At 47.3% G+C, this 27,109-nt stretch overlaps 1 protein-coding gene across 5 annotated transcripts in view; it reads left to right on the forward strand.

Annotated features, from left to right (window-relative positions):
• The window catches only part of cntln (centlein, centrosomal protein), a 103,670-nt gene that overhangs the window by 67,895 nt on the left and 8,666 nt on the right, over nt 1–27,109 (forward strand). For all 5 annotated transcript variants that reach the window (XR_008396362.1, XM_053679929.1, XM_053679932.1 and 2 more), the window contains 13 exons: nt 5,344–5,444; nt 9,040–9,125; nt 10,804–11,240; nt 13,091–13,166; nt 13,799–13,868; nt 14,997–15,077; nt 15,172–15,368; nt 21,152–21,343; nt 21,891–21,988; nt 22,694–22,820; nt 22,911–23,048; nt 23,156–23,341; nt 26,839–27,036. Coding sequence is in view for 4 of the 5 variants with exons in the window: in XM_053679929.1 (XP_053535904.1) it covers nt 5,344–5,444; nt 9,040–9,125; nt 10,804–11,240; nt 13,091–13,166; nt 13,799–13,868; nt 14,997–15,077; nt 15,172–15,368; nt 21,152–21,343; nt 21,891–21,988; nt 22,694–22,820; nt 22,911–23,048; nt 23,156–23,341; nt 26,839–27,036 (1,987 nt within the window). In the remaining variant the exon portion in view is untranslated. The remainder of the gene's footprint in view (nt 1–5,343; nt 5,445–9,039; nt 9,126–10,803; nt 11,241–13,090; nt 13,167–13,798; nt 13,869–14,996; nt 15,078–15,171; nt 15,369–21,151; nt 21,344–21,890; nt 21,989–22,693; nt 22,821–22,910; nt 23,049–23,155; nt 23,342–26,838; nt 27,037–27,109) is intronic.

The following is a 27,109-nucleotide window of genomic DNA, read 5'->3' on the forward strand; positions in this document are numbered from 1 at the left end:
ATTCAGACTGAGTACAAAAGTCAAGTGAATACGCAGGTGCAGTTTATTTAAAGATCACGGAGACTGGGGGTGCGTCCTAAATCGTGTACGAATGCACTGTTCAGCGGCATTTTGTCATATGAAGTATATCATGCGAGTAGTGTGTTCACGCTGGGAACTCCAGGGAAGAGGGGAGGGGCTACCAGGCGCATTCAGTTTTCAAGATGGCCGACAAGACACGCGTCTTAGAAATGCAAGTTGAATTGAATTATTTATAACATTTTAAAGTTCACGGTTGTATAGGTCGTCTGCTGCGCTCTGTTATGTGCCAGCTCTTGTCTCGCCCAGGAAACGGCTTATACCTCCGGTTAGTAAAGAAGACTTCAGTGTTCCGTTTGAGGCGATATTACCCCGCTAAAATCCATACACTAGACGGTGGAGTGCGTGGTATAAGTGCTCAGTGTATAGTACGTCATTTGGGACACACCTGCGAGGGTCGTGCCGAGTTCAAACCACCTTCACGACACCCGCGTTCTCCCTGTGGTTCCGTCACGTCCGAGTGCTCCAGTGCTGCAGGTGGCGCCATTAACACTTCATGACATAAACCTACGTAAACCAGACGCCGTAAACTAATGACAGACCATGTGGAAGAACCGCTTATTTACATTTTCATATATCGTGTTCGTCTGCGGCTAACCCAGATAAACACACGGGTTTCCTTTGTAAAGCGAAACCAGATTTTCTGGAAATAATGTACAACTGGATTATTATTATTATTATTATTATTATTATTATTATTACTATTATTATGATTATCATTAAATGGATGCTAGCTTACAGTCAGCCATGGAGGACTGCTGTTATTACTTCTCCATTATTTATTGCTGTTATTTATTTGATAATATAATTTTTATCTGTGTGTGTGTGTGTGTGTGTGTGTGTGTTTAGGTGAGGAACTGTCAGTATTTTTAATAGGAAAACTTTGTGATCTGTTAAGTGATTAATGATGAGCACAGAGTCAGTGCTCGGTGTGTGAATGCTGCACTTTTCTCTGATCGTTCTGCGTGTGAACAGATTCAGTCGTAAGTCCTGACTCTTCACTGGCTCTCAATAATGATACATTAGTTTATACTTTTTTTAAATACTTTTTATAAACATTTTTTAAAAAATAATAATCGTTATTAAATGTATGATATTTATAATGATATTTGATATTTTCTAGCTGTGTTTGAATGGATTTAATCCAAACCTCAGGACCTCAGTACCGATCCGAGCTGTAAATCACCTCCACGTCAGTCTAATAACCATACCAATTAATCTCAAATAAAATACCTGCAATTAATAAACAAAATATTACACGCATAAATTTAAATAACGAGATAAGAATTATGAATAGTAGGATTATTTTTATTAAAATATATATATATATTTACATATATTGTTAGTATTAGTTTATTTAATTATTTTTGTTGTCTTTATTTGCTTTTATTTATTTTTATTCCGTTTTTAACATTTAAAATGGTCCCTGGCTTCAAAAAGTTTGTACTTTTTTAATAAAATAATAATAATAATGAACATAAACAAATCAAATGGCAGTAATTTACACGTGATCCGATCAGACGATAATTTAACACGTGATCTCCGAGACGCGTGACGTTTATTTATTTATTTCTCTTTATTCTAAAGGCAGGTAAAGAGAAATAATCCGCACGTGTCTGAGAGACGTGATCGGACGTGGTCCGATCACATTAGCGCGTATACGAATCAAGCACGATGCGCGTCCATTGCTTTATTTTTATTTATTTATTTTAGTTTCACCCGTTTGTTGTTGTTTTGTTTTTTTTAGCTTGTGATTGGCGGCGTCCGCTGTCCCGATCGCGCCGAGCCGAGATCGGCAGGATCCCGACCCCTGAAGCCCCCTGAAGCCCGCTGAAGCCCCTCCACCGCCCGCCGCGGCTTTATTTATTTATTCCGAGAGCTATCAGAGCGGCTCAGAACGCTCCGCTAAGCGTCCTGCGGGAGCGACCCGGCCTAGCAAATAAACATCTGTTATTCAAATGGAGTTATTCAGAGCTGGGGGGAGGGGGGGGTGAGGGGGAGGAGGAGAGAGGGAGGAGGGGGAGGAGAGGGAGGAGGGGGGGGAGTAGAGAGGGAGGAGAGAGGGAGGAGGGGGAGGAGGAGAGAGGGAGGAGGGGGAGGAGGAGAGAGGGAGGAGGGGGAGGAGGAGAGAGGGAGGAGGGGGAGGAGGAGAGAGGGAGGAGGGGGAGGAGGGAGGCGGCGCGGGGAGTTAGCAACATCTCAGAAAACAATTATACGCTGTTGACATGAAAAGAGGCGCCGCAGTCACTGTGTTTTAATTGAGCGGCTGTCGGGGGGTCGGGGGAGACCGAGCGCGGCGTCTCTGCAGCTGGAGCGCTAATAAACTCACCTCAGTGCAGCGGAGAGAGGGAGGGAGAGAGGGAGAGAGAGAGAGAGAGAGCGCGAGCAGGATTACGTGCAGACAGCGCACTTATTAAAAGCCCACAGCTGACATTAATGACTTTTCAGCAGCGTCCCTGTCTTCAGCGATCTCTAACACACGCCTAACGAGTGCTGCGTGTTTATCCGTATTAATAATACTACGTCTTTTTTTGTTCTGCTGCTGATGCAGCCTGCACCACCGGAAGTCTCTCTCTCTCTCTCTCTCTCTCTCTCTCTCTCTCTCTCTCTCTCTCTCTCTCTCTCTGTCTGTAAAGCCTCTTTTATTAAATGAAATCTGCATCGTGCAGTGCTAACCAGCCTCCGATCGATAACTAATTTCTCTATCGGCGGATGTCTCCAAACTCCAGCGGCTAATTCCATCTCTGGCAGCCGCGTCTTCTCCGGAGTGTCATTGCAGCTCTCGAGGGAGCCGGAAGTGGGAAACTCGATCCATATCTCCATCCTCGTGAAGAAAAACTCCTCTTTTTTCCCCCGCTAATGAAAACCGGCCTGCACGACTCTCGCTGTCGCATCGATATCCGGACATCTATAAAGACCCCGCATTAGAAACCCGAGATGGCCGAGGCCTGCTAATGCTCAGCGTGATGGCACTCGCGTGCCCCGTTAAAGCGATGGATAGCGTGTGCGCGCGCCCAGCGCCGCATCGACTGCACACCTTTATAGAGGCAGAAATCCATAGCTGTGGCACTCTTACCCCGGCCTCACGCCATCCACACACCATTTATTTATAAATCCATTTGTTTAAGCTCTCACATATCTCAGCGCCTGCTCCAATTAGAGCTTTTACACACCTTACGGTAAAACCGGAGGAGATATGAGTACCGTAACACGCACGCGCGCACACACACGCACGCACACACGCACACGTCTACAGAAATGCACTTTACCTGTAGTTACAAAAATAAAGATTATAACAGAGTTCAGTATTACACTCTGTTTCAGTTGCTGTCGTTTTTCTCAGACGCTACATCTCTTTTTTGTGTGAAATGAAAATATCATTAGCGCGTTCAGTCTGTACAGGATTCCGTGCTGGGTTTTTTGGGACGTTCGATTTTGCTGCGGCTTTTTTTTTTTTTTTTGCGGGAAATTACTCGATTCGGCGACATCGCAGTCACATGAAATAGTTTCGCGCACTCTTTTACAGTGATGTCTGTTGGTAAAGAGCGCTTTTAGCTGTAGGTGTGTTCGCACCTGAATCGAAGACAGCGTTGGCTGAACGATGCGCCTTGGGCCGAACCTGTGGGAAATCTGCGGTTCATTTTAAACGTTGCAAGCTCCAGCAGATATACAGTGCAAACTTCTTTCACGTGGTCATTATGGGGTGTAGTTTGTAGAATTCTGAGGAAAATAATGAGTTGAATTTTGGAATAAGACTGTAACATCACACGATGTGGGAAAGTGAAGCGCTGTGAATACTCCCCGGACGCACTCTACATTTTATATATATACATAGTTCCTGTGAATATATAGTTTATATAGTGTGTGTGTGTATATATATAGTGTGTGTGTGTGTGTATATATATATATATATATACTTAGTTCCTGTGAATATATAGTTTATATATATATAGTTCTGGCATTTCCTGGATGTTGTGGATCAGAAGGTCATGAGATCCTGGAGGGACCATTTAACTACATTATCCTCATAACTGTAAACATCATCTCTCCCTCTGTCTCTCTCTGTCTCTCTCTGTCTCCCTCTGTCTCTCTCTGTCTCCCTCTGTCTCTCTCTGTCTCCCTCTGTCTCTCTCTGTCTCCCTCTGTCTCTCTCTGTCTCTCTCTGTCTCCCTCTGTCTCTCTCTGTCTCCCTCTGTCTCTCTCTGTCTCTCTCTCTGTCTCTCTCTGTCTCCCTCTGTCTCTCCCTCTGTCTCTCTCTGTCTCTCTCTGTCTCTCTCTACCTCTCACTCTGTCTCTCTCTACCTCTCACTCTGTGTCTCTCTATCTATCTCCCTGTCTGTCTCTCTCTCTATCTCTCACTCTGTCTCTCTCACTCTGTCTCTTTCTCGGACTTGCTCTGTCTCTCTGTCTCTCACTCTGTCTCTCTATCTCTCACTCTGTGTCTATCTATGTGTGTGCATGCGTGTATGAGTGTTAGTGTGTGTGTGAGAGTGTGTGTGTGAGAGTGTGTGTTTCACTCCAAAGTTTTACCTGCAGCTCTTTGAGAACTCTTTGAGGTCTCCAACCCGCTGAGGAGTGTGTAATGATTCGGCTCCTGCGCTAAAGGGAGGGGAAGGAGGTGTGTGTTTCAGGTGCAGGCGTCTCTCGGGAGCCGAGCTCGATCCTCCACAGACGTCTTTTCGGGTCCTAATAATAACTTGAAAGTGCAGTCTCGTTTGCCGTGCCTGTTTTCTTTTTAATTAGCCTTTAGTGCAAATAAAGCTAATTGCTGGGAGATAATTGGGCTTAGTTTCAGTTCTAGAAGTGTCTCTCTCTCTCTCTCTCTCACACTCACACTCGCGCACGTACACACACACACACACACACACACACAGAGACACACACTCCTGTCCGAGAACAGAGTGGAACCCCGAGCCAGGTTGCTGTGCTGCTTGTCACTTAGCACTTTGATTAGAGATGTTTCATTAGAGATGTTTATTTTTATATGGAGTTCACTCTGAGGGAGAGATTAACACGGGGTCGCGACACACTCAGGGAAAGGTAACACACACACACACGTTTTCACATGACTGTGTGTGTGTGCGGGGACAGGCAGGCAAATAGGTAAACATTCCAACAGATAAATGATATATATGAAAAGCATATTGTAACATAATTTATCACAATATTGATATTAAATCATCACATTGCCGAGTTAAGAATGTGTGTGTGTTATTAGTGTGTATCAGAGTGTGAGCATTAAGTGCGTGTGTGTGTGTGTTGTAGAGCTCAGCTGGAGGAGGAGTTGGATGTGGCCCGTGTTCGAGTGGCCATGGAGCGAGCTACAGCGCAGGAGCTACGGCTGCGTCTGCACGAGGAACACCAAGGTGCCACACACACACACACACACACACACACACACACACACACACTCCACTCATGCACTACAATAGCAGCCTGGTCCAGTGTTGGTGATTTAAGTCCAGTAGTATCTACATGGTGAAGTTGCTGGTGTTCAGAGTCGAGTTACGCAGCTATTTACATAAACTTGCGTAAATAAAGTGTCTGTGATTTCATGTAGAGATTTACACCCTTAGATCACTGCCTTATTTCCGTCACACACCATTTCAGCTTCATATTAATGACTTCCACACTGCAGAACTCCTGAAGGGACCTTTGCAAAAATAATAAATCATAAAGAAAATTAAATAAAAAACTTTTTCTGAAAGAAAAGTCAACGGTGTGATGTGATCATGTGTGCGTTCTCTTTAAGAGAAAAAACCTTGTGAAAAGAGGAAATGACCACAAGCGCATGCAATTATTTCCCGTTTTCTTTTGTTCAAGTGTGTGTGGGGTTTGTTTGTTTGTTTGTTTGTTTGTTTGTTTGTTTGTTTTTAAGTAAAGGTCCCTTTGGGGGCACTGGGCAAAATGAATCCACAAATTAAGACAAATAAGGCTTGCCGTTCAAAATAAAGACAAAATAATGGAAACCTGTGTGTGTGTGTGTGTGTGTGTGTGTGTGTGTGTGTGTGTGTGTGTGTGTTAAATGGCGATCTGCAGTGGCTGAGCTGCATTACTGGAAAATTGTATTTTGAAAAATTGCTTGTTTTATTTTGCTGAAACAAATAGAAACTAAATGATGATATCATGTACATGTAAACAATGTAAACAATATAGATGAAAAAAGAAAGAAACGATATACATCAATTATAGAAAAATCAATAGAGGTATGTACTGTAATAAAAATGCCAGATTTTAGTTCATGTCTGTATGTAACAGCATTCCACTGTTTTTGTGTGAATTTTGTGGGCGTGGCTAAATGCAACCTGCTGTCCTTGCCACACGTTTCGTCACTTTACAGCCGATCGGCGTGCAGCAGCATCCGTACAATGAAAATCAGAACCCTTCATAAGTGTGCCGCAAATTTTTAAATAAAACATTTATACCCAACTTGAATTTTACAAATAAATCAATCAAAAGGTCCGTGTTCAGATAGAAGCTTTATAAAGATAAAAAATGACACTCTGGTAAAACGTCTTGATAAAGCGGAATCTTATGATGAGGGAAGAGTCTTGTAGAACGAAAGAGTGTTGAAAGCCCCAATGTCCCAGGTTTTTTTCCCCCTCGGAGAGAGCACAGGGTTACGGCCGCTTCCTCAGAGACGGCGGCAGCAGGCGACGTTCAGGTCGACACGTTTATTGTTGCGCTAATGGACTTAAATTGCATTATAACTGTTATTAAAAAGGTCCTTAAAAAAAAAAAAAGATAATTTGCCTCGCACTTCCCACATAATGACCTAATCGGTCTGTCCATTTAGCTAATTAGCATTGCCCACACGTGATTGGTGGCTCGCAGAATCCTTTGTCTCTAGCGTGTTTGTGCGTTAGCATGTTTGCTGGAGCCGGTCCGGATTTAACCCTGATGTACTGAAACGTCTCTGTGTGATGTTAAGATAAAATGGATATAAAAAGTTTACACACCCCTGTAAAAAAAAAAAAAAAAAAAAAAGGTTTTTATGAAGTAAAATAATGAAAGTAAGACATATGTTATATATTATTAGAACTTTTCCCGCCTTTCGTGTGAAATTGTAAAGTATACAAAAAGAAACAATCAGAAACTTTTCTAGAAAAAGAAAAAAGTTGCAGTAAACCCGGTTGCATAAGTATACACACCCCTAAACTAACACTTAGTTGAAGCGCCGTTTGATTCTGACTGAAGAAAAGCAGCCCTACAACGCGTGCTGCGGCCGCCGTGCTTCACCGCGGGGATGGGCTTCTTCTTTTGGAATTGTTCTTATCAGACCAGAACACGTTTCTCCACGTGGTTTGGGGTGATTTAGTTGAATTTGAGGGGGTTTTTTCCATGAGAAAGGGTTCCCGTCTAGCCGCCCTGCCCCGTACCCGAGACCTGTGAAGAACATGAGAGACTGTTGTCACGTGCAGAAAGTAATCGGTACGTGTCAGATGTTCCTGTCGCCCCTTTAGGTCTCTCAGCAGCCTCCTTTCTAAGTTTCTGCCTTGTCTTTTGTAAATTCCGGAGGGGCGTCCTGTTCCTGGTGATGTCACTGTGGTGCTCCATGTTCTCTACGTCTTGATGATGGCCTTCACAGTGTTCCATGATACATCTGATGTTTTGCTTTGTCAGCTTTAGCAGTCGGATGAAACCATGTTGTGAAGAAGAAACTCCTGCAGAAACCGCTGGTCTTTATTTGGAGTTAATCAGATTCACTTCATTGATGATATGATAACGATATGATAACGATATGATAATTACTTTTGAACACGAGATTGAATGCGATTGGTTCATTCTGAACACTTATGCAGCCAGATTATTGGACGTTTTTTATTGTTTCTATTTTTCCCTCAAATCTTTCTGGTTGTTTTTCGGTTATTTTTTTAATACAATTTTTATGCATCGAGGGGAAAAGAGTTCTGACATGATTTATCTTATTTTCTTTTTGTTTTCATCACAGAAACCTGCCATTTTAACAGGGGCGTGTAGACTTTTTATGTCCACTGAAGTTTGCAGCTGTAGGGTGGTTAGCGGACAGGTTTACGAGGTGTGTGTGTGCGTGTGTGTGTGTGCGTGTCGCCCGTCTGATCCGGGAGATGAAACCGAACCACGTCTAAACCTCCTGACCTAATCAGAGACGCAGCTCGAGCCGAGTCAAATCCGACGGGCCGAGCGGAAAACGCGGCATCTTACAAATCTGTTAATCCGCGTACAGGCCGCGAGAAAAGCTCAGCGGGCTGGCGTTAAGCGGGAAGGTTCTCTCCGGAACGAGCTCAGCGCAGCGGAAAGTCACCTTCGGAGCAGTTTTAATCCAGACACGTGTTTATCAGCCATCCAGAAAAGAGTCGGCGATGAAGCGCACGCTCCGCACTCACCTCCTGATTAGTCCTGACAACCTCCTGAGACCAAAGAGACGCCTAATTTAAACTAACAAACTCAGTGTATGTGCGTGCGTGTGTGTGCGTGTGTGTGTGCGTGCGTGTGTGTGTGGGGGGAACATCATCTGACTGCATGCTCCGGACCGCCGAGAGGTCAGCAGACCCGAAGAGGTGGACTTGTAAATATTTGACGGCGTCCACATTTCCACCTGCACAGAGGTTTCACCATCACACCAGAATCCCCGTCCTCCCTCTCCATCTTAACCTCCCACTTTTCCCGGCGCCCCGGCGTTCCGTCACCGGGAGGAAGTGTTTTATTCAGTGATAATGTGATGATTGGGCGGGGTCAGAGGTCAGCGTGTGACGAGTGAGGTAGAGACCTCATTAACCAATCAGAACAAAAGCAGCTTCTGAAAAAAGAACCAGAACAGGAGTGTGATTACTCATACTGGAGTGACTAGTGTGTGTCTGTGTGTGTGTGTGTGTATGTGTGTGTGAGGTGACGGTGTGTGTGTGTGTGTGTGTGTGTGTGTGAGGTAAGTGTGTGTGTGTGTGTGTGTGTGAGGTGACGGTGTTTGTGTTTCTCTCACAGAGCAGCAGCTGAATGATGATGAAGATGACAGAGTGAGCAGCACACCACTACCTCCTGTACACACACTACACCACTCTGTTAGAAAGGTAAACACACACACACTGTCACCTCACACACACACACACACACGCACACACACACACACACAGTCACCTCACACACACACACACACACACTTACCTCACACACACACACACACACACTTACCTCACACACACACACACACACACTCACCTCACACACACACACACACACTCACCTCACACACACACACACACACACTCACCTCACACACACACACACACACACACACACACACACACACACACACTGTCACCTCACACACACACACACACACACACACACATCTTTTGTAGGGCATTTACAGATACGCGTGTTGTTAGAGTATAAATGAGAGGTATGCAGTGAATAACTAGTCTTTATATACACACACACACACACACACACACACAGACTCGATGCCCTAGTGTGTGTGTGTGTGTGTGTGTGTGTGTGTGTGTGTAATTGGGAGCAGATGATGGCAGTGAGACGTGTGCAGCTCCACCATATGGCTCAGTAATGGGAGCTTGTCATCGCCTTTATTACTGAATGACAAGCACCATGTTCAACCAAATAACCTGCTGGGGGTGGTCCTCTCGCTAACACACTCTGCCGTGTGTGTGTGTGTGTGTATGTGTGTGTGTGTGTGTGTGTGTGTGTGTGTGTGTGTGTGTGCATGTCACCCACATTCCTGCCAGCCCGTTGTCAGCCAGGCGAAAAGTGCCTAATGCTGTTTGAAAGGCAGCGTGTTGCAGCTCTAGGAGAGTAAAAGCAGGCAGTTTGCCTGGGGGTATGACACACACACACACACACACACACACACACACACACACACACACACATTCTCTTTCACTTACTCTGACAAGGTACTCAATGGGTTATTCAAGAGACGACAAAAAAACAGCAAGAGGGACGAAGGATGAGTGCAGTTACTCATCCTCACACACACACACACACACACACACACACACACACACTATACGTGATCATGTGTGAATGTACACAAGCATAGAATGACTTCACATGCACTAATGTCATCATGGGTACACTATGGGCACATCCCAAACCACACACCCTGTTCAGTATATAGTGCCCGTAAGCAGCATGGTCAGTGCACCGTGTCCTGTCCCGCTGTGAGCTGTTCCAGTCAGTAGGACGTTTGGACAGCTCTGTCGTTACCAACGCCTCCGATTTATTCCGGACACTTGAGTTGAGAAGAGGCGATTGAACCGCAGCCATCCACGTGAAATGCACGTTTCCTCATCGCTGAGTCTTGTAATAGCCAGCAGAGTGGAAGACGTGTACTGTAATAAACACGTCGGATGTTTTTACGCTTGAAGGTGACACGGTGTTGACGTGATGGACGTCGCTCCCGAGGCCCGGAGTTCAGTAGCACTGACGGTGCTTATTGAACACTAATACAGTTCACCGTGATGTGGTAATAATTATACGGTTTATTCGCACGCTGTGGTCATGCACTCCAGGTTGCTTAACTGATGAACTGAGAAATGCAAAAGTCAAAATAATAGACACAGAAGGTCAGATGATTGTCCTGAAGCTCTGCTCATGTGCACATGTTTGTGCACATCGTAAAAAATAAATCCAGCGAATTGGCAGAAACAAACCGAACTCAACACCTTAATGACTCAAATAATAGAATGTCTCTTTAATGGATAATGTGTGTGCGCGTGCGCGTGTGTGTAGATCGAGGTATTGGAAAGGAAGATGGTGTGTCTGGAGAGAGAGATGTTGAAGTTGCGAGAGGACAAGCAGGCCCTTGAGGACGCTAACAGTTTCTTGCGTAGCGAGAGGACGGAGCTCCAGGCAGCGCTGCAGCAGGCCCGTGTGTGTGAGGAAGCGACCCAGGCTTGGGTGAGTGCTGAGCGGGACAAGCTGCTAGGCGAGGCCCGGGCTCTACAGGCCCAGCTGCAGAAATCGAGGAGAGCAGAGACGGTGTCTCGGGCAGCATTACTGAGGATCAGACAGGAAGCGGGAGTACTGAGGGCCGAGAGGGACTTCCACAGGAACAAGACACGGAGAGGACGAGGACGCGGGACACACACCATAACGCACACCATTTCGGTGCAGCCGAGGACACGCAGCCCGGCCAAGGATGAGTGGGAGGACATGAGTCCAGACAGGTATGTTCTCTCTCACTCCCTCTCTCTCTTCTCATTCTCCTGCACTAAAGCTGAGAGGAATACAGAGCCATGTGATTGGATAATAGAAATTGCGTTTCGTAGGTATTCAGTAAGAGCAAAGACTGAGAACAAGAAAAATCCCCCTGTCAGATCCTCCTGATGCATTGTGGTCCCCACGCCATGTCGCAACAGTGTCCCCACATCAAGTCCCCATACCACATCCCCACAATGTGTCCTCACATCACGTCCCCACTGATTAAGCAAATTTGAGCTGGAGCCAGAAAGTCGAAACTGTTCACACAAAACTGTTCACATGTCTCCACATCACATCCCCACACAGTGTCCTTACATTACATCCCCACATCATGTCCCCACACGGTGTCCCCACATCACATCCTCACACAGTATCCCCACATCACATCCCTCAGTGTCCCCACACAGTGTTGTCACATCTCCAGTGTCCACAAATTGTGTCCCCACATCACATCCCCACACAGTGTCCCCACATCACATCACGTCCCCACACAGTGGGCAGATTTGATCTGGATCCAGGAAGTGAAAACAATTCACATACATAGTGTCCCCACACAGTGTCCTCACATCATGTCCCCACACAGTGTCCTCACATCATGTCCCCACACAGTGTCCTCACATCACATCCCCATACATTGTCCTTACATTATATCCCCACATCACGTCCTCACACGGTGTCCCCACATCACATACTCACACGGTGTCCCCACAGTGTCCCCACATCACGTCCCCACACAGTGTCCCCACCTCACGTCCCCACACAGTGTCCCCACCTCACGTCCCCACACAGTGTCCTCACATCACGTCCCCACAGTGTCCTCACATCACGTCCCCACACAGTGTCCTCATATCACGTCCCCACACAGTGTCCTCATATCACGTCCCCACACAGTGTCCTCACAGCACGTCCCCACACAGTGTCCTCACAACACGTTCACACACTGTGTCCCCAGTGTCCTCACATCACGTCCTCACATCACGTCCCCACACAATGTCCTCACAACACGTCTCTACATCACTAACTCAGTGTCCCTGCATCATGTCCCCACAGTGTCCTCATATATACCACATCCCCACATGGTGTCCTCACGTCATGTCCCCATACAGTGTCCCCAAATCATGTCTCCACATCACTTACTCGCACAGTGTCCTCATATGTCCCCACATCATGTTCCCATACAGTGTCAACACATCGTATACTCACAGGGTGTTCCCACATCATGTCCCTACATCACATCCCCACCTCACATCCCCACCTCACATCTCCATACAGTGTTCCCACGTTATGTCCCCACTGATTAAGTGGATTTGAGCTCGAGCCAGGAAGTGAAAACAATTCACATACACAGAGTCCCCACATCACGTCCCCAAATCACATCCCCACGCATTGTCCTTACATTACGTCCCCACACAGTGTCCCCACATCACGTCCCTACATCACATCCCCACATCATGTCCCCACACAGTGGCCCCACATCACGTCCTCACAGGGTGAGTCCCCACAGGGTGTGTCCCTACATCTCATCCTCACAGGGTGTGTCCCCACATCACATACAGGGTGTGTTCCTACGCAGTGTCCCCACATCATGTCCCACACAGTGTCCCCAGACTGATTTAATTTCAGCTTCACTTACATGTCACAGCCTGTTGATGAAGGACAGAGCTCAGAGTAAACATAGAATTATTTCATTTTCTCAATATATTTCCTTTCCATCTCTCTCTAACTAGTAATCCATGCATGTTGGTTTGATCTTAACAATGTTTTATACTTAGTGACTTTTAGTCTTTATATTTAGCATTTTTATTTTTATTTCCAGTGACAGTGAGGATTTCTCCGACAGTCTGCAGAGTCAGCGTGCTGCTGCTTCTCCCCGCGCTGCTGCTCAGTCAGAGGTCAGAAACTACATTACAGTCTGTAGCACTGAATCTCACTGATTAACCAGCTGACATCACTAACACTGTATCACTGGTTTCATGTCAATCGGCAGCCGTACGAATCCATGTGAACGAGCTGTTACTATAGAAACGATAATGTATTACAACGAGTGTGTTAATATACACTTGCACTACTGGCAGAGCTGCTGTTATAGAGAATTAACCAACACCGTCTGACCAATCACCATCCAGAACTCAGCAGCACCATGGTGTAAGACTGAGATGTGTGTGAGGAGAAGTCCTGCCATTTGTCTGCTGCACTCTCTCTCTCTCGCTCTCTCTCTCTCTCTCGGGCTGTTAGGTCCTCTCTCTGATCTCTCAGTGACAGCTGAGCTCCAAGTTACTCGTGTCACACTAAAGAGCTTCCGGATGAATCTGTGATCAAACCAGAGAGACAGAGAGAGAGAGACAGAGAGAGAGATCAAACCCTTTTAGTCGGAGCTGAGCTCCAAGCTCGAGGGGCGAATCCTCCTCCACTTTGATGTGACTACAAACGCTTCGGCGTGTCACAGTGTCAGGAAGCGGCACGCTGCGTTACGTTAAACTGTTCCCCCGGATTAACGTGTCGTGTTTCGGTTCCGCCCCCACAGGCCTGCACAGCACTCCCTCACCGACACACCCTCAGAGACAACTCCACTGATCCCAGGTCTCGCAGCACAGGTAACACCCCACACTCCACACATTACATCACCTCCCGTACTACATCACTTCCTGTAAATATTGCATCACTTCCTGTGCAAGGTGAGAGTGAAAACTGCTAAATATCACAGTAGGCATAACGGAAGTAGGAGCATTTTGGGGTTAGTGCGGTTGCTTTAATCTGGTGGCCCCTTTAAGATTTTTGTGTTTACGATGACGTAGGAGGTCACATGACAGTGCCAGCATGGCGGATGTCCGGGATTGTATTCGTACTACACACACACACATACTGATTAGTACGTACTGTTTCATCAGCCGTGCTGTAGCTACTGTCACAGTACGCAGCCATTGTCCCATCCACAACAACGAGCTTCCTCTTGGTCTTATGATGTCCTCACCACAAAGCGCCACACACAGCCGCAACGACAGCATCACGCACTGGTTATATCATCACACACACACACACACACACACACATACACACACACACACACATACACACACACACACACAGAGCCACAGAGACAGTAGAACACACACTCAGTATGTCAGTACACACACACTTCAGAGCAGCAAACAACTCACACAGGTGTGTACACACACACGTAGGTAGGTGGGTAGCATAAAACAGCTGTTTGGGATGGAGCCTAAGAGTACATGTGATAATTAAAGTAGCAAATTGTTAAATTATTTGGGTGAGAATCTCAGTGCAGCAGTGGAGGGGTGTGTGTACCTGTGTGTCTACCTGTGTGAGTTGTTTGCTACTCTGAAGTGTGTTTGTGTACCTGTGTGTGCACGTGTGTACCTGTGTGTACCTCTCTGTACCTGTGTGTGTACCTGTGTGTACTCTTGTGAGTTGTTTGCTACTCTGAAGTGTGTGTGTGTACCTGTGTGTAACTCTATGTACCTGTGTGTGTGTGTGTGTGTGTGTGTGTGTGTGTGTGTGTGTGTGTGTGTGTATGTACCTGTGTGTACTCTTGTGAGTTGTTTGCCACTCTGAAGTGTGTGTGTACCTGTGTGTGCACGTGTGTACCTGTGTGTACCTCTATGTACCTGTGTGTCTAACTGTGTGTACTCTTGTGAGTTGTTTGCTACTCTGAAGTGTGTGTGTGTGTGTGTGTGTGTGTGTGTGTTTGTCTTTCCCTTCAGGAGTGTGTGAGGATGCAGCGGTGAAGAAGAGGCGGATGATGATGAACAGGAGGAGTGTGTGTGTGGTGATGAAGGGAGCAGGTAAACACCACACCACACTGCTAACACACTCTCTCACCATGACGTGGTTTTACACTCCTGATTGTGTGTGTGTGTATTTGTCTTTGCCCTTCAGGAGTGTGTGAGGATGCAGTGGTGAGGAAGAGGAGGGTGATGAAGAGGAGACGCGTGTGTGCCGTGTTCACTCAGAGGCTCGCCTGTCTGCAGCAGCAGGTCGCAGCTCTACAGGCAGCCAGCAGGGCGGCGCACGAAGAGCGACTCAAATACCAACACACACACTCTGAACTGCAGTCTCTGACACACACACTGCAGGTACACACACACACACGTCAGTTAGTGTTGCTGTTGTACTGAGACTAAACTACTTAAAGACACAGGGGTGCCAATACTTTGTACAGCACAACAGTCAGTGTAGTGTGTGTGTGTGTGTGTGTGCGCGCATGCTCATGCGCTAGGTCAGGCTTTCACCACCTCTTCAAGGGTGTGTGATGAACATGGACATGTTTACACAGAGACACCATAAACACACTCTCTGTGGCCTGTGTGTGTGTGTGTGTGTGTGTGTGTGTGTGTGTGTGTGTGTGTGTGTGTGTGTTGTTTGGATGGAGTAGACAGAGTAGAAGCTGCTCAACTGGGACCTGATTAAGAAACTTCCTCATACAGGAGGTCAGACACACATACACACACACACACACACACACACACACACACACACACAACCTCCCAAAGCAGCAGTCATCAGCAGTAATGGCCGAGGTGTGTGTGTGTGTGTGTGTGTTTGTGTGTGTGTGTGTGTGTGTGTGTCTCCTGTAGTATTAATGTGGGTGTATGAGGGCAGGAGGTGTCGTGCCCCGCTAACCCTGACACACACAGCTCCTCTTCTAATTGGCTGAGTTTGCGGTCATCTGATTGGACAGTGACTGTGTGTGTGTGTGTGTGTGTGTGTGTGTGTGTGTGTGTGTGTGTGTGTAGGAAATGTTAGGCATGGAAGAGTCCCAACAGCGAAGTGACACTTTCATCAGTCTCTCATCAGTCTCACACACACATTGTTGATAGGACTCACAGACACACACATAGTTGACAGCACACACACACACACACACACACATTGTTGACAGGAATCTCATACACACACACACTGTTGACAGGACTAACACACACAAACACACTTTGTTGACAGGACGAACACACACACACACACACACACATTGAGGCTTGTTCCCAATATGTCTCTTATTTACCTCTTTTACACCGTCATCTCCAAAGAGATTAATGCCCCAGTTTGGGCAGTAGATGAGATTAATGCCCGGTTTGGGCAGTAGATGAGATTAATGCCCCGGTTTGGGCAGTAGATGAGATTAATGCCCGGTTTGGGCAGTAGATGAGAGTAATGCCCCGGTTGGGCAGTAGATGAGATTAATGCCCCGGTTGGGGAGTAGATGAGATTAATGCCCCGGTTTGGGCAGTAGATGAGATTAATCCCCGGTTTGGGGAGTAGATGAGATTAATGCCCCGGTTTGGGGAGTAGATGAGATTAATGCCCCGGTTTGGGCAGTAGATGAGAGTAATGCCCCGGTTTGGGCAGTAGATGAGATTAATGCCCCGGTTGGGGAGTAGATGAGATTAATGCCCCGGTTGGGGAGTAGATGAGATTAATGCCCCAGTTTGGGCAGTAGATGAGATTAATGCCCCGGTTGGGGAGTAGATGAGATTAATGCCCCAGTTTGGGCAGTAGATGAGATTAATGCCCCGGTTTGGGGAGTAGATGAGATTAATGCCCCGGTTGGGGAGTAGATGAGATTAATGCCCCGGTTGGGGAGTAGATGAGAGTAATGCCCCGGTTTGGGCAGTAGATGAGATTAATGCCCCGGTTTGGGCAGTAGATGAGATTAATGCCCCGGTTGGGGAGTAGATGAGATTAATGCCCCGGTTGGGGAGTAGATGAGATTAATGCCCCGGTTTGGGCAGTAGATGAGATTAATGCCCCGGTTTGGACAGTAGATGAGATTAATGCCCCGGTTGGGGAGTAGATGAGATTAATGCCCCGGTTTGGGCAGTAGATGAGAGTAATGCCCCGGTTTGGGCAGTAGATGAGAGTAATGCCCCGGTTGGGCAGTAGATGAGAGTAATGCCCCGGTTTGGGCAGTAGATGAGATTAATCCCCGGTTTGGGCAGTAGATGAGATTAATGCCCCGGGTTGGACAGTCGAGGATAGTAATGCCCCGGTTGGGGAGTAGATGAGATTAATGCCCCGGTTTGGGGAGTAGATGAGATTAATGCCCCGGTTTGGGCAGTAGATGAGATTAATGCCCCGGTTTGGGCAGTAGATGAGATTAATGCCCCGGTTGGGGAGTAGATGAGATTAATGCCCCGGTTTGGGCAGTAGATGAGATTAATGCCCCGGTTTGGGCAGTAGATGAGATTAATGCCCCGGTTTGGGCAGTAGATGAGATTAATCCCCGGTTTGGGCAGTAGATGAGAGTAATGCCCCGGTTTGGGCAGTAGATGAGATTAATCCCCGGTTTGGGCAGTAGATGAGAGTAATGCCCCGGTTTGGGCAGTAGATGAGATTAATCCCTGGTTTGGGCAGTAGATGAGATTAATCCCCGGTTTGGACAGTAGATGAGATTAATGCCCCGGTTGGGGAGTAGATGAGATTAATGCCCCGGTTTGGGCAGTAGATGAGAGTAATGCCCCGGTTTGGGCAGTAGATGAGAGTAATGCCCCGGTTTGGGCAGTAGATGAGATTAATCCCTGGTTTGGGCAGTAGATGAGATTAATCCCCGGTTTGGACAGTAGATGAGATTAATGCCCCGGTTGGGGAGTAGATGAGATTAATGCCCCGGTTTGGGCAGTAGATGAGAGTAATGCCCCGGTTTGGGCAGTAGATGAGAGTAATGCCCCGGTTTGGGCAGTAGATGAGATTAATGCCCCGGTTTGGGCAGTAGATGAGATTAATGCCCGGTTTGGGGAGTAGCTGAGATTAATGCCCCGGTTGGGCAGTAGATGAGAGTAATGCCCCGGTTTGGGCAGTAGATGAGATTAATCCCCGGTTTGGACAGTAGATGAGATTAATGCCCCGGTTGGGGAGTAGATGAGATTAATGCCCCGGTTTGGGCAGTAGATGAGAGTAATGCCCCGGTTTGGACAGTAGATGAGATTAATGCCCCGGTTGGGGAGTAGATGAGATTAATGCCCCGGTTGGGCAGTAGATGAGAGTAATGCCCCGGTTTGGGCAGTAGATGAGATTAATGCCCGGTTTGGGCAGTAGATGAGAGTAATGCCCCGGTTGGGCAGTAGATGAGAGTAATGCCCCGGTTTGGGCAGTAGATGAGATTAATCCCCGGTTTGGGCAGTAGATGAGAGTAATGCCCCGGTTGGGCAGTAGATGAGAGTAATGCCCCGGTTTGGGCAGTAGATGAGATTAATGCCCGGTTTGGGCAGTAGATGAGAGTAATGCCCCGGTTGGGCAGTAGATGAGAGTAATGCCCCGGTTTGGGCAGTAGATGAGATTAATCCCCGGTTTGGGCAGTAGATGAGATTAATGCCCCGGTTTGGGCAGTAGATGAGATTAATGCCCCGGTTTGGGCAGTAGATGAGATTAATGCCCCGGTTTGGGCAGTAGATGAGATTAATCCCCGGTTTGGGCAGTAGAGGAGATTAATGCCCCGGTTTGGGCAGTAGATGAGATTAATGCCCCGGTTTGGGCAGTAGATGAGATTAATCCCCGGTTTGGGCAGTAGAGGAGATTAATGCCCCGGTTTGGGGAGTAGATGAGATTAATCCCCGGTTTGGGCAGTAGATGAGATTAATGCCCCGGTTTGGGCAGTAGAGGAGATTAATGCCCCGGTTTGGGCAGTAGAGGAGATTAATCCCCGGTTTGGGGAGTAGATGAGATTAATGCCCCGGTTTGGGGAGTAGATGAGATTAATGCCCCGGTTTGGGGAGTAGAGGAGATTAATGCCCCGGTTTGGGGAGTAGATGAGATTAATGCCCCGGTTTGGGGAGTAGATGAGATTAATGCCCCGGTTTGGGGAGTAGATGAGATTAATGCCCCGGTTTGGGCAGTAGAGGAGATTAATGCCCCGGTTTGGGCAGTAGATGAGATTAATGCCCCGGTTTGGGGAGTAGATGAGATTAATGCCCCGGTTTGGGGAGTAGATGAGATTAAGCCCCGGTTTGGGAGGTAGAGGAGATTAATGCCCCGGTTTGGTGTATTATTAGTATTAATGTCAGTGTTACATGTTCTTTGGAGACTAATCTGGATTAGTAAGGAATCACACACACACACACACACACACACACACACACACACACACACACACACTCCTGCATTAAGCTGTTCTAACTTTTTCATTGCCCCGACTTTTTAAACCTGCTGACAGAACTTCACTGTGCTCACTAATCAGGAGTGTGTGTGTGAGGGTGTGTGTGAGGGTGTGTGTGAGGGTGTGTGTGAGGGTGTATGTGAGGGTGTGTGTGAGTGTGTGTGAGTGGGTGAGTGTGAGGGTGTGTGTGTGTGTGTGTGTGTGAGGGTGTGTGTGTGTGTGTGTGTGTGTGTGAGGGTGTGAGGGTGTGTGTGTGAGGGTGTGAGGGTGTGTGTGTGTGTGTGTGAGTGGGTGAGTGTGTGTGTGTGTGTGTGAGGGTGTGTGTGAGGGTGAGTGTGTGTGAGTGGGTGAGTGTGAGGGTGTGTGTGTGTGTGTGAGGGTGTGTGTGGGTGAGTGGGGGTGTGTGTGAGGGTGGGTGTGTGAGGGTGTGTGTGTGAGTGGGTGAGGGTGAGTGTGTGTGTGTGTGAGGGTGTGTGTGAGGGTGTGTGTGAGGGTGAGGGTGTGTGTGTGTGTGTGTGTGTGAGGTTGAGTGGGTGTGAGTGGGTGTGTGTGTGTGTGTGTGTGTGTGTGTGTGAGGTTGAGTGGGTGTGAGTGGGTGTGTGTGTGTGAGTGTGTGTGTGTGTGAGGGTGTGTGTGTGTGAGGGTGTGTGTGTGTGTGAGGGTGAGTGTGGGTGAGTGTGAGGGTGTGTGTGTGTGAGGGTGTGTGTGTGTGTGAGGTTGAGTGGGTGTGAGTGGGTGTGTGTGTGAGGGTGTGTGTGTGTGTGAGGGTGTGTGTGTGTGAGGGTGAGTGTGGGTGAGTGTGAGGGTGTGTGTGTGTGTGTGCGTGTGTGTGTGTGTGTGAGGTTGAGTGTGTGTGAGTGGGTGAGTATGAGTGGGTGAGGGTGAGTGTGGGTGAGTGTGAGGGTGTGTGTGTGTGTGTGTGTGAGGTTGAGTGGGTGTGAGTGGGTGTGTGTGTGTGTGTGAGGTTGAGTGGGTGTGTGTGAGTGTGTGTGTGTGTGAGGGTGTGTGTGTGTGTGAGGGTGAGTGTGGGTGAGTGTGAGGGTGTGTGTGTGTGTGTGTGTGAGGTTGAGTGTGTGTGAGTGTGTGTGAGTGTGTGTGTGTAATTCTCGAGGTTTTACTTCCTTGATTTGTTAACTTCAGGTTTGCCGTGTTGTGGAAACGGAGCGGTCGCTAGTCCCGGGTCCTGCAGTGCAGTGGGAACGCAGAACAGGAACTGTGGTGCTCTCCTTCAGCACAGTTCCTCAGAGGGGTCTGAATCCTCAGTGAAAACACATGCACACACACACAAGTAAATCCTGTGTGTCCTTAACAAAGCTGTAAGAGCGTGATTAGACCTCTGCTTCATGCTGGTTAAACTCCCAGAGTGCATTGGGGCCAGGCGGAGATCACACTATTACATCTGCCAATCACAGCACTGAATAATCAGTCTCATTAGCATAAGAGAAGAGTCGGGTTACGCAGCTGCTTCAGTGGAGTTCATGCCTCCAAGGTTACCAGATGTTAACCCAAAAAAACAGGGTTAAAAAGACTTAAGAAGGAAATAGAAACTGCCCAGTTTCTCCATCACTCTCTCTGTGTGTGTGTGTGTGTGTGTGTGTGTGTGTGTGTGTGTGTGTGTGTATGTATTTGGTCAGCGCTCTCTGATGATGTCATAAGTCACTGACTTATAATGACTTTAAGTGGTGTGTTGGTACTATAGCATGTATTTAAATTGTGTGTGTGTGTGTGTGTGTGTGTGTGTGTGTGTGTGTGTGTGTGTGTGAGCAGAAGCAGACGTGCGAGTTGGCGATGCTGCAGCAGCAGAAGGCCGTGTTGGAGGCGGAGTTAGAGCGGTGGAGGAAGTCCCGCCCCCCTGAAGTGCAACAACAAGCGTCTGTCACTGTGTCTGCCCCCAACCCTGACCTCCCGAACATCAAAACACTGGAGACTGAAATCAAACAGCTTAACAACAGGCTGAAGGTACACACACACATACACACAAACATACACACACAAACATACACACACATATACACACACACATATACAAGCACATATATACACACATGCACACATACACATATATACACTCACACACACACACATACACACACACGCATGCAGACATATACACACACGCATACACGCACACATACACATATATACACTCACACACACACATATACACACACATGCATGCACACATACACACACACATGCATGCACACATACACACACACGCATGCACACGCACACATACACACATATACACACACACACGCATGCACACAAACACTCACACATACACTCACATATACAAACATACACACGCACACATACACACACACACACACACATATACACACACACATAATCTGTACATAGATGAAGTTAATGTAAAGTATCTGATTATTTCATTTCAAGTTTACTGTGTTATTATCAGCAGTGTGTTTAGCTCCTGTGTGTGTGTGTGTGTGTGTGTGTGTGTGTCTGTGTGTGTGTGTGTGTGTGTGTGTGTGTGTGTTAGAGCTCGAGTGCCGAGGTGAGCCGTCAGACTGCTTTGATCAAAGGCCTCAGGACGGAGCTGCATGACAAAGACCAACGCCTTAAGGAGCTACAGGACAAGTACATACATCTGTCTGTCCAACCCTGTGTGTGTGTGTGTGTGTGTGTGTGTGTGTGTGTGTGTGTGTCTGTCTGATAGTCTGTCTGTCTGTCTGCCATATCCATCATATGTGCACTGCACACACACACACACACACACACACACACACACACACACACACACACACATACACTGAAAGCAGTAGACTCTGCTCTCTGTTTCTGTCTTACCCTCTCTTTCTCTACAGACATACCTCTCTGTTTTTGTGTCCTTCAGACCCACAGACAGATAGAGAGAAAGACAGACAGGTGAGAGACAGGTGTGTCAGTGACTGAGCGATAGAAGGTGCTCTATCTAGTCATTGTGCATCAGGGTCAATACCTGCTTCTCTCATTTGTGTGTGTGTGTGTGTGTAGGTCCCCAGGACACACACTCTCATTTCCGTTAATGTCACTGCAATAAGACTCACATTTATTCAGTGTGTTTGCTTTGGGCTTCTGTCTGTCTTTCTCTGAGGGGGGCAGGACATTTACCTACTGCTCATTAACACACACACACACACACACACACACACACACACACACACACACACACACACACCTTAACCCCCAATAACACATAGACATGCACATATATATGCTACACATTAATACACACTTCACCTAATACACAACAGGAAATACTCCATCAACCACTTGTGTGTGTGTGTGTGTGTGTGTGTAAAGGGTGTGTCACTGTGAGAGGGATGTGGTGATGAAGAGACAGTTGGTGGAGGATCTGCGCAGTCGGTTGAAGATTCTGCAGGATTCAGAGCAAAGCCATCGCTCACACATCGATGAGCTGGAGAGAAAGGTACACACACACACACACACACACACACACACACACACACAGTGGTACAGGTGGTTGACGGAGCGGTGTGTGTTTCCTGTTGTGTATCAGGTGAAGAGTCAGTGTGAGGAAGCATCCAACAGGAAGTCATTTATTGAGTCTCTGAAGAGGAGGCTGAGCGTCGCGACTGACACCAAACAGCAGTGTGAGAGCTCCAACAGCACACTCCAAGACCTGCTACGCACCAAGGTCACACACACACACACACACACACACTCACACACACACACATAGTAAACACAGTTGGGGTGATTACAGGTTGGGGTGTGTGTGTGTGTGTGTGTGTGTGCGTGCAGGAGCAAAAGCTAACAGCACTGCAGGCCCGGTTGGCGGAGTGTGAGAGGTCAAAGGTCAAGCTGGAGCAGACGGCAACATCGCAGATGCAGCTTCTGACCAATCAGAGCACAGATGCAATACGCACACTGCAGAACAAACTCACACTGGCACAGACTCAACACCAACACCTGCGTTCAGTCACCCTGGTAACACACACTCACACACACATACACACACACACACACTCACAAATCCATAAATGTACACCTGTCTGTACACCTGCCTGCCTGTCTGTACACCTGTCGATCTGTCTGTACACCTGTCTATCTGTCTGTACACCTGTCTATCTGTCTGTACGCCTGTCTGTCTGTCTGTACACCTGTCTGTCTACCTGTCTATCTGTCTGTACACCTGTCTATCTGTCTGTACACCTGTCTATCTGTCTGTACACCTGTCTGCCTGTCTGTACACCTGTCTATCTGTCTGTACACCTGTCTGCCTGTCTGTCTACCTGTCTATCTGTCTGTACACCTGTCTGCCTGTCTGTACACCTGTCTGCCTGTCTGTACACCTGTCTATCTGTCTGTACACCTGTCTGCTTGTCTGTACGCCTCCCTGTCTGTACACCTGTCTGCCTGTCTGTACACCTGTTTATCTGTCTGTACACCTGTCTGCCTGTCTGTACACCTGTCTGCCTGTCTGTACACCTGTCTGCCTGCCTGTACACCTGTCTGCCTGTCTGTACACCTGTCTATCTGTCTGTACACCTGTCTGCCTGTCTGTCTGCCCGTCTATCTGTCTGTACACCTGTTTGCCTGTCTGTCTACCTGTATATCTGTCTGTACGCCTCCCTGTCTGTACACCTGTCTGCCTGTCTGTACACCTGTCTATCTGTCTGTACACCTGTCTGCCTGTCTGTACACCTGTCTATCTGTCTGTACACCTGTCTGCCTGTCTGTACACCTGTCTGCCTGTCTGTCTACCTGTCTATCTGTCTGTACACCTGTCTGCCTGTCTGTCTACCTGTCTATCTGTCTGTACACCTGTCTGCCTGTCTGTCTACCTGTATATCTGTCTGTACGCCTCCCTGTCTGTACACCTGTCTGCCTGTCTGTACACCTGTCTGCCTGTCTGTACACCTGTCTATCTGTCTGTACACCTGTCTGCCTGTCTGTACACCTGTCTGCCTGTCTGCTTGTCTGTCTACCTGTCTATCTGTCTGTACACCTGTCTGCCTGTCTGTCTACCTGTCTATCTGTCTGTACACCTGTCTGCCTGTCTGTCTACCTGTATATCTGTCTGTACGCCTCCCTGTCTGTACACCTGTCTGCCTGTCTGTACACCTGTCTATCTGTCTGTACACCTGTCTGCCTGTCTGTACACCTGTCTGCCTGTCTGGCTACCTGTATATCTGTCTGTACGCCTCCCTGTCTGTACACCTGTCTGCCTGTCTGTACACCTGTCTATCTGTCTGTACACCTGTCTGCCTGTCTGTACACCTGTCTGCCTGTCTGTCTACCTGTCTATCTGTCTGTGCACCTGTCTGCCTGTCTGTACACCTGTCTATCTGTCTGTACACCTGTCTGCCTGTCTGTACACCTGTCTGCCTGTCTGTACACCTGTCTATCTGTCTGTACACCTGTCTGCCTGTCTGTACACCTGTCTGCCTGTCTGTCTACCTGTCTATCTGTCTGTACACCTGTCTGTCTGTCTGTCTGTACACCTGTCTGTCTGTCTGTACGCCTCCCTGTCTGTACACCTGTCTGTCTGTCTGTACGCCTCCCTGTCTGTACACCTGTCTGCCTGTCTGTACACCTGTCTGCCTGTCTGTACACCTGTCTGTCTGTCTGTACACCTGTCTGTCTGTCTGTACGCCTGTCTACATTAAGAACCAGTAATCTGTGTGTGAAATGAACGTGGTAATGATATTAAGTAGACACATTTATGCAAATGAATTAGACAAAGCCTCATTTGTATGAAATGTAATTGTGATATCAGTATAGTTTAAAACCTCAACACTGATTTCTGATGAAATAATGAACACTAGTGTTTCTATACTGTGTGTGTGTGTGTGTGTGTAAATATGAAACATATTGTTTATTATTGTTTGTAATTAAAGTGGATTAATTTCAGGTGTAATTAGCAGCGCAGTGATTAAACCAGCGATCAGTTCATCCAGAGAAAATCACCTTAATTCAGTCAATTACAGCTAAAACACAGACACAGTGATGGGCTTTACACACTCCCCTCATTACTGTCACGCTGTGTGTGTGTCTGTGTGTGTGTGTGTGTGTGTGTGTGTGTGTGTGTGTGCGCGCAACTTTATAAAACACACTTTATTACCCACTACTGACTGTTAATGAGCGTTTACAGCGTACAGAAACATCTTTAGCAGCCGATCCCACTGCTGAGCGCTAATAGTGTATACACACACACACACACACACACACACACACACACACACTCCAAGGTCAGGTTTTCAGAAGACTTTAGGGGGAATGATACGGCAGATTATTGCGGTGATCAATAAGCGCAGAATGAAGCAGGAGGGAGTTCGTGTTATTGACTTTCTCACGTACAGTGGCAGCGTTAAAGCTCTAATCATCTCACACACACACACACACACACACACACACACACACACACACACAGACACACACATTGACCAGAGAACAGCATCTCCTCCACAGATTAGGGGTGTAACCAAGTATGAGTATTTGAATTGAACAGATAATGCATCATAAATGAATATGAATGCAGATACGAACAGTAGACTCCATATACACTATATGGTCAAAAGTATGTGCACCCCTGACCATCAGATATACACACACACATGTGGATCTTCCCCAGACTTAAAGTTTAAAGCACACAGGTGTGTAGAACGTCTCTATATGCTGTAACATATCGATTTCCCTTCCTGTGTGTGTGTGTGTGTGTGTGTGTGTGTGTGTGAGTGATTAAACTCCTCTCTGATCGCTCGTTCTCTCTGCTATATAACGTGCAGTTTAACGACATACATCACCTTTTACCTCTCCTCTGGTGTTCACATCACTGATATACTTGAGCTGATAAACTTGTCTCACCACTCACCTGTCTCACTCCTGACCTGTCTCACTTCGCTTAACACTGTGCTTTACATTTCAGTGATTATCGTTTATTATTTATTGTATTTATTTAGTCTAATCTTGTTATTGTATAACTCTCCTCTCTGTTCCTCTGTTCTCTATACCTCTCTCTCTCTCTCCTCTCTCTCTGCCATCTCTCTCCTCTCTTTCTGGCATCTCGTTCTCCTGTCTCTCTCCCATCTCTCTCTCTTTCCCTTTCCTCTCTCTCTCCCATCTCTCTCCCATCTCTCTCTCCTGTCTCTCTCCCATTTCTCTCTCCTGTCTCTCTCCCATTTCTCTCTCCTGTCCCTTTCCTCTCTCTCTCCCATCTCTCTCTCCTCTCTCTCTCCCATCTCTCTCTCCTGTCTCTCTCCCATCTCTCTCTCCTGTCTCTCTGCCATCTCTTTGTCCTGTGTCTCTCCTCTCTCCCATCTCTCTCTCTCCTCTATCTCTCCCATCTCTGTCTCCTGTCTCTCTCCTCTGTCTCTCCTGTCTCTCTGCTATCTCTCTCTCCTCTACTTCCGCTGTCTCTCTTCTCTGTCTCTCTCCTCTGTCTCTCTCCTGTCTCTTTCTCTCTGGTCTCTCTGCTGTCCCAGGCTTTGGCTGTAGAGGTGGACAGAGAAGTGAGGGAGACCCGAGCTGAGCTGAGAAAGAGGAGGAGAGAGAGGAAGAAGAAGGAGGGATCAGGAAGAGGAGGAGTGTCCAAGAGCTCCATGGTGAAAGCGCAGTCCATCGCTGCATCCATCCTCAATGTCAGTGCTAACGACCTGGCTAGCATTCTGGACACAGACCAGGTGAACTTATTATTATTATTATTATTATTATTATTATTATTATTATTATTATTATCATTATTATCATTATTAT

Source organism: Ictalurus punctatus, chromosome 3 (genome assembly GCF_001660625.3).
Source record: "Ictalurus punctatus breed USDA103 chromosome 3, Coco_2.0, whole genome shotgun sequence".
Classification (NCBI taxonomy): Eukaryota; Metazoa; Chordata; class Actinopteri; order Siluriformes; family Ictaluridae; genus Ictalurus; species Ictalurus punctatus.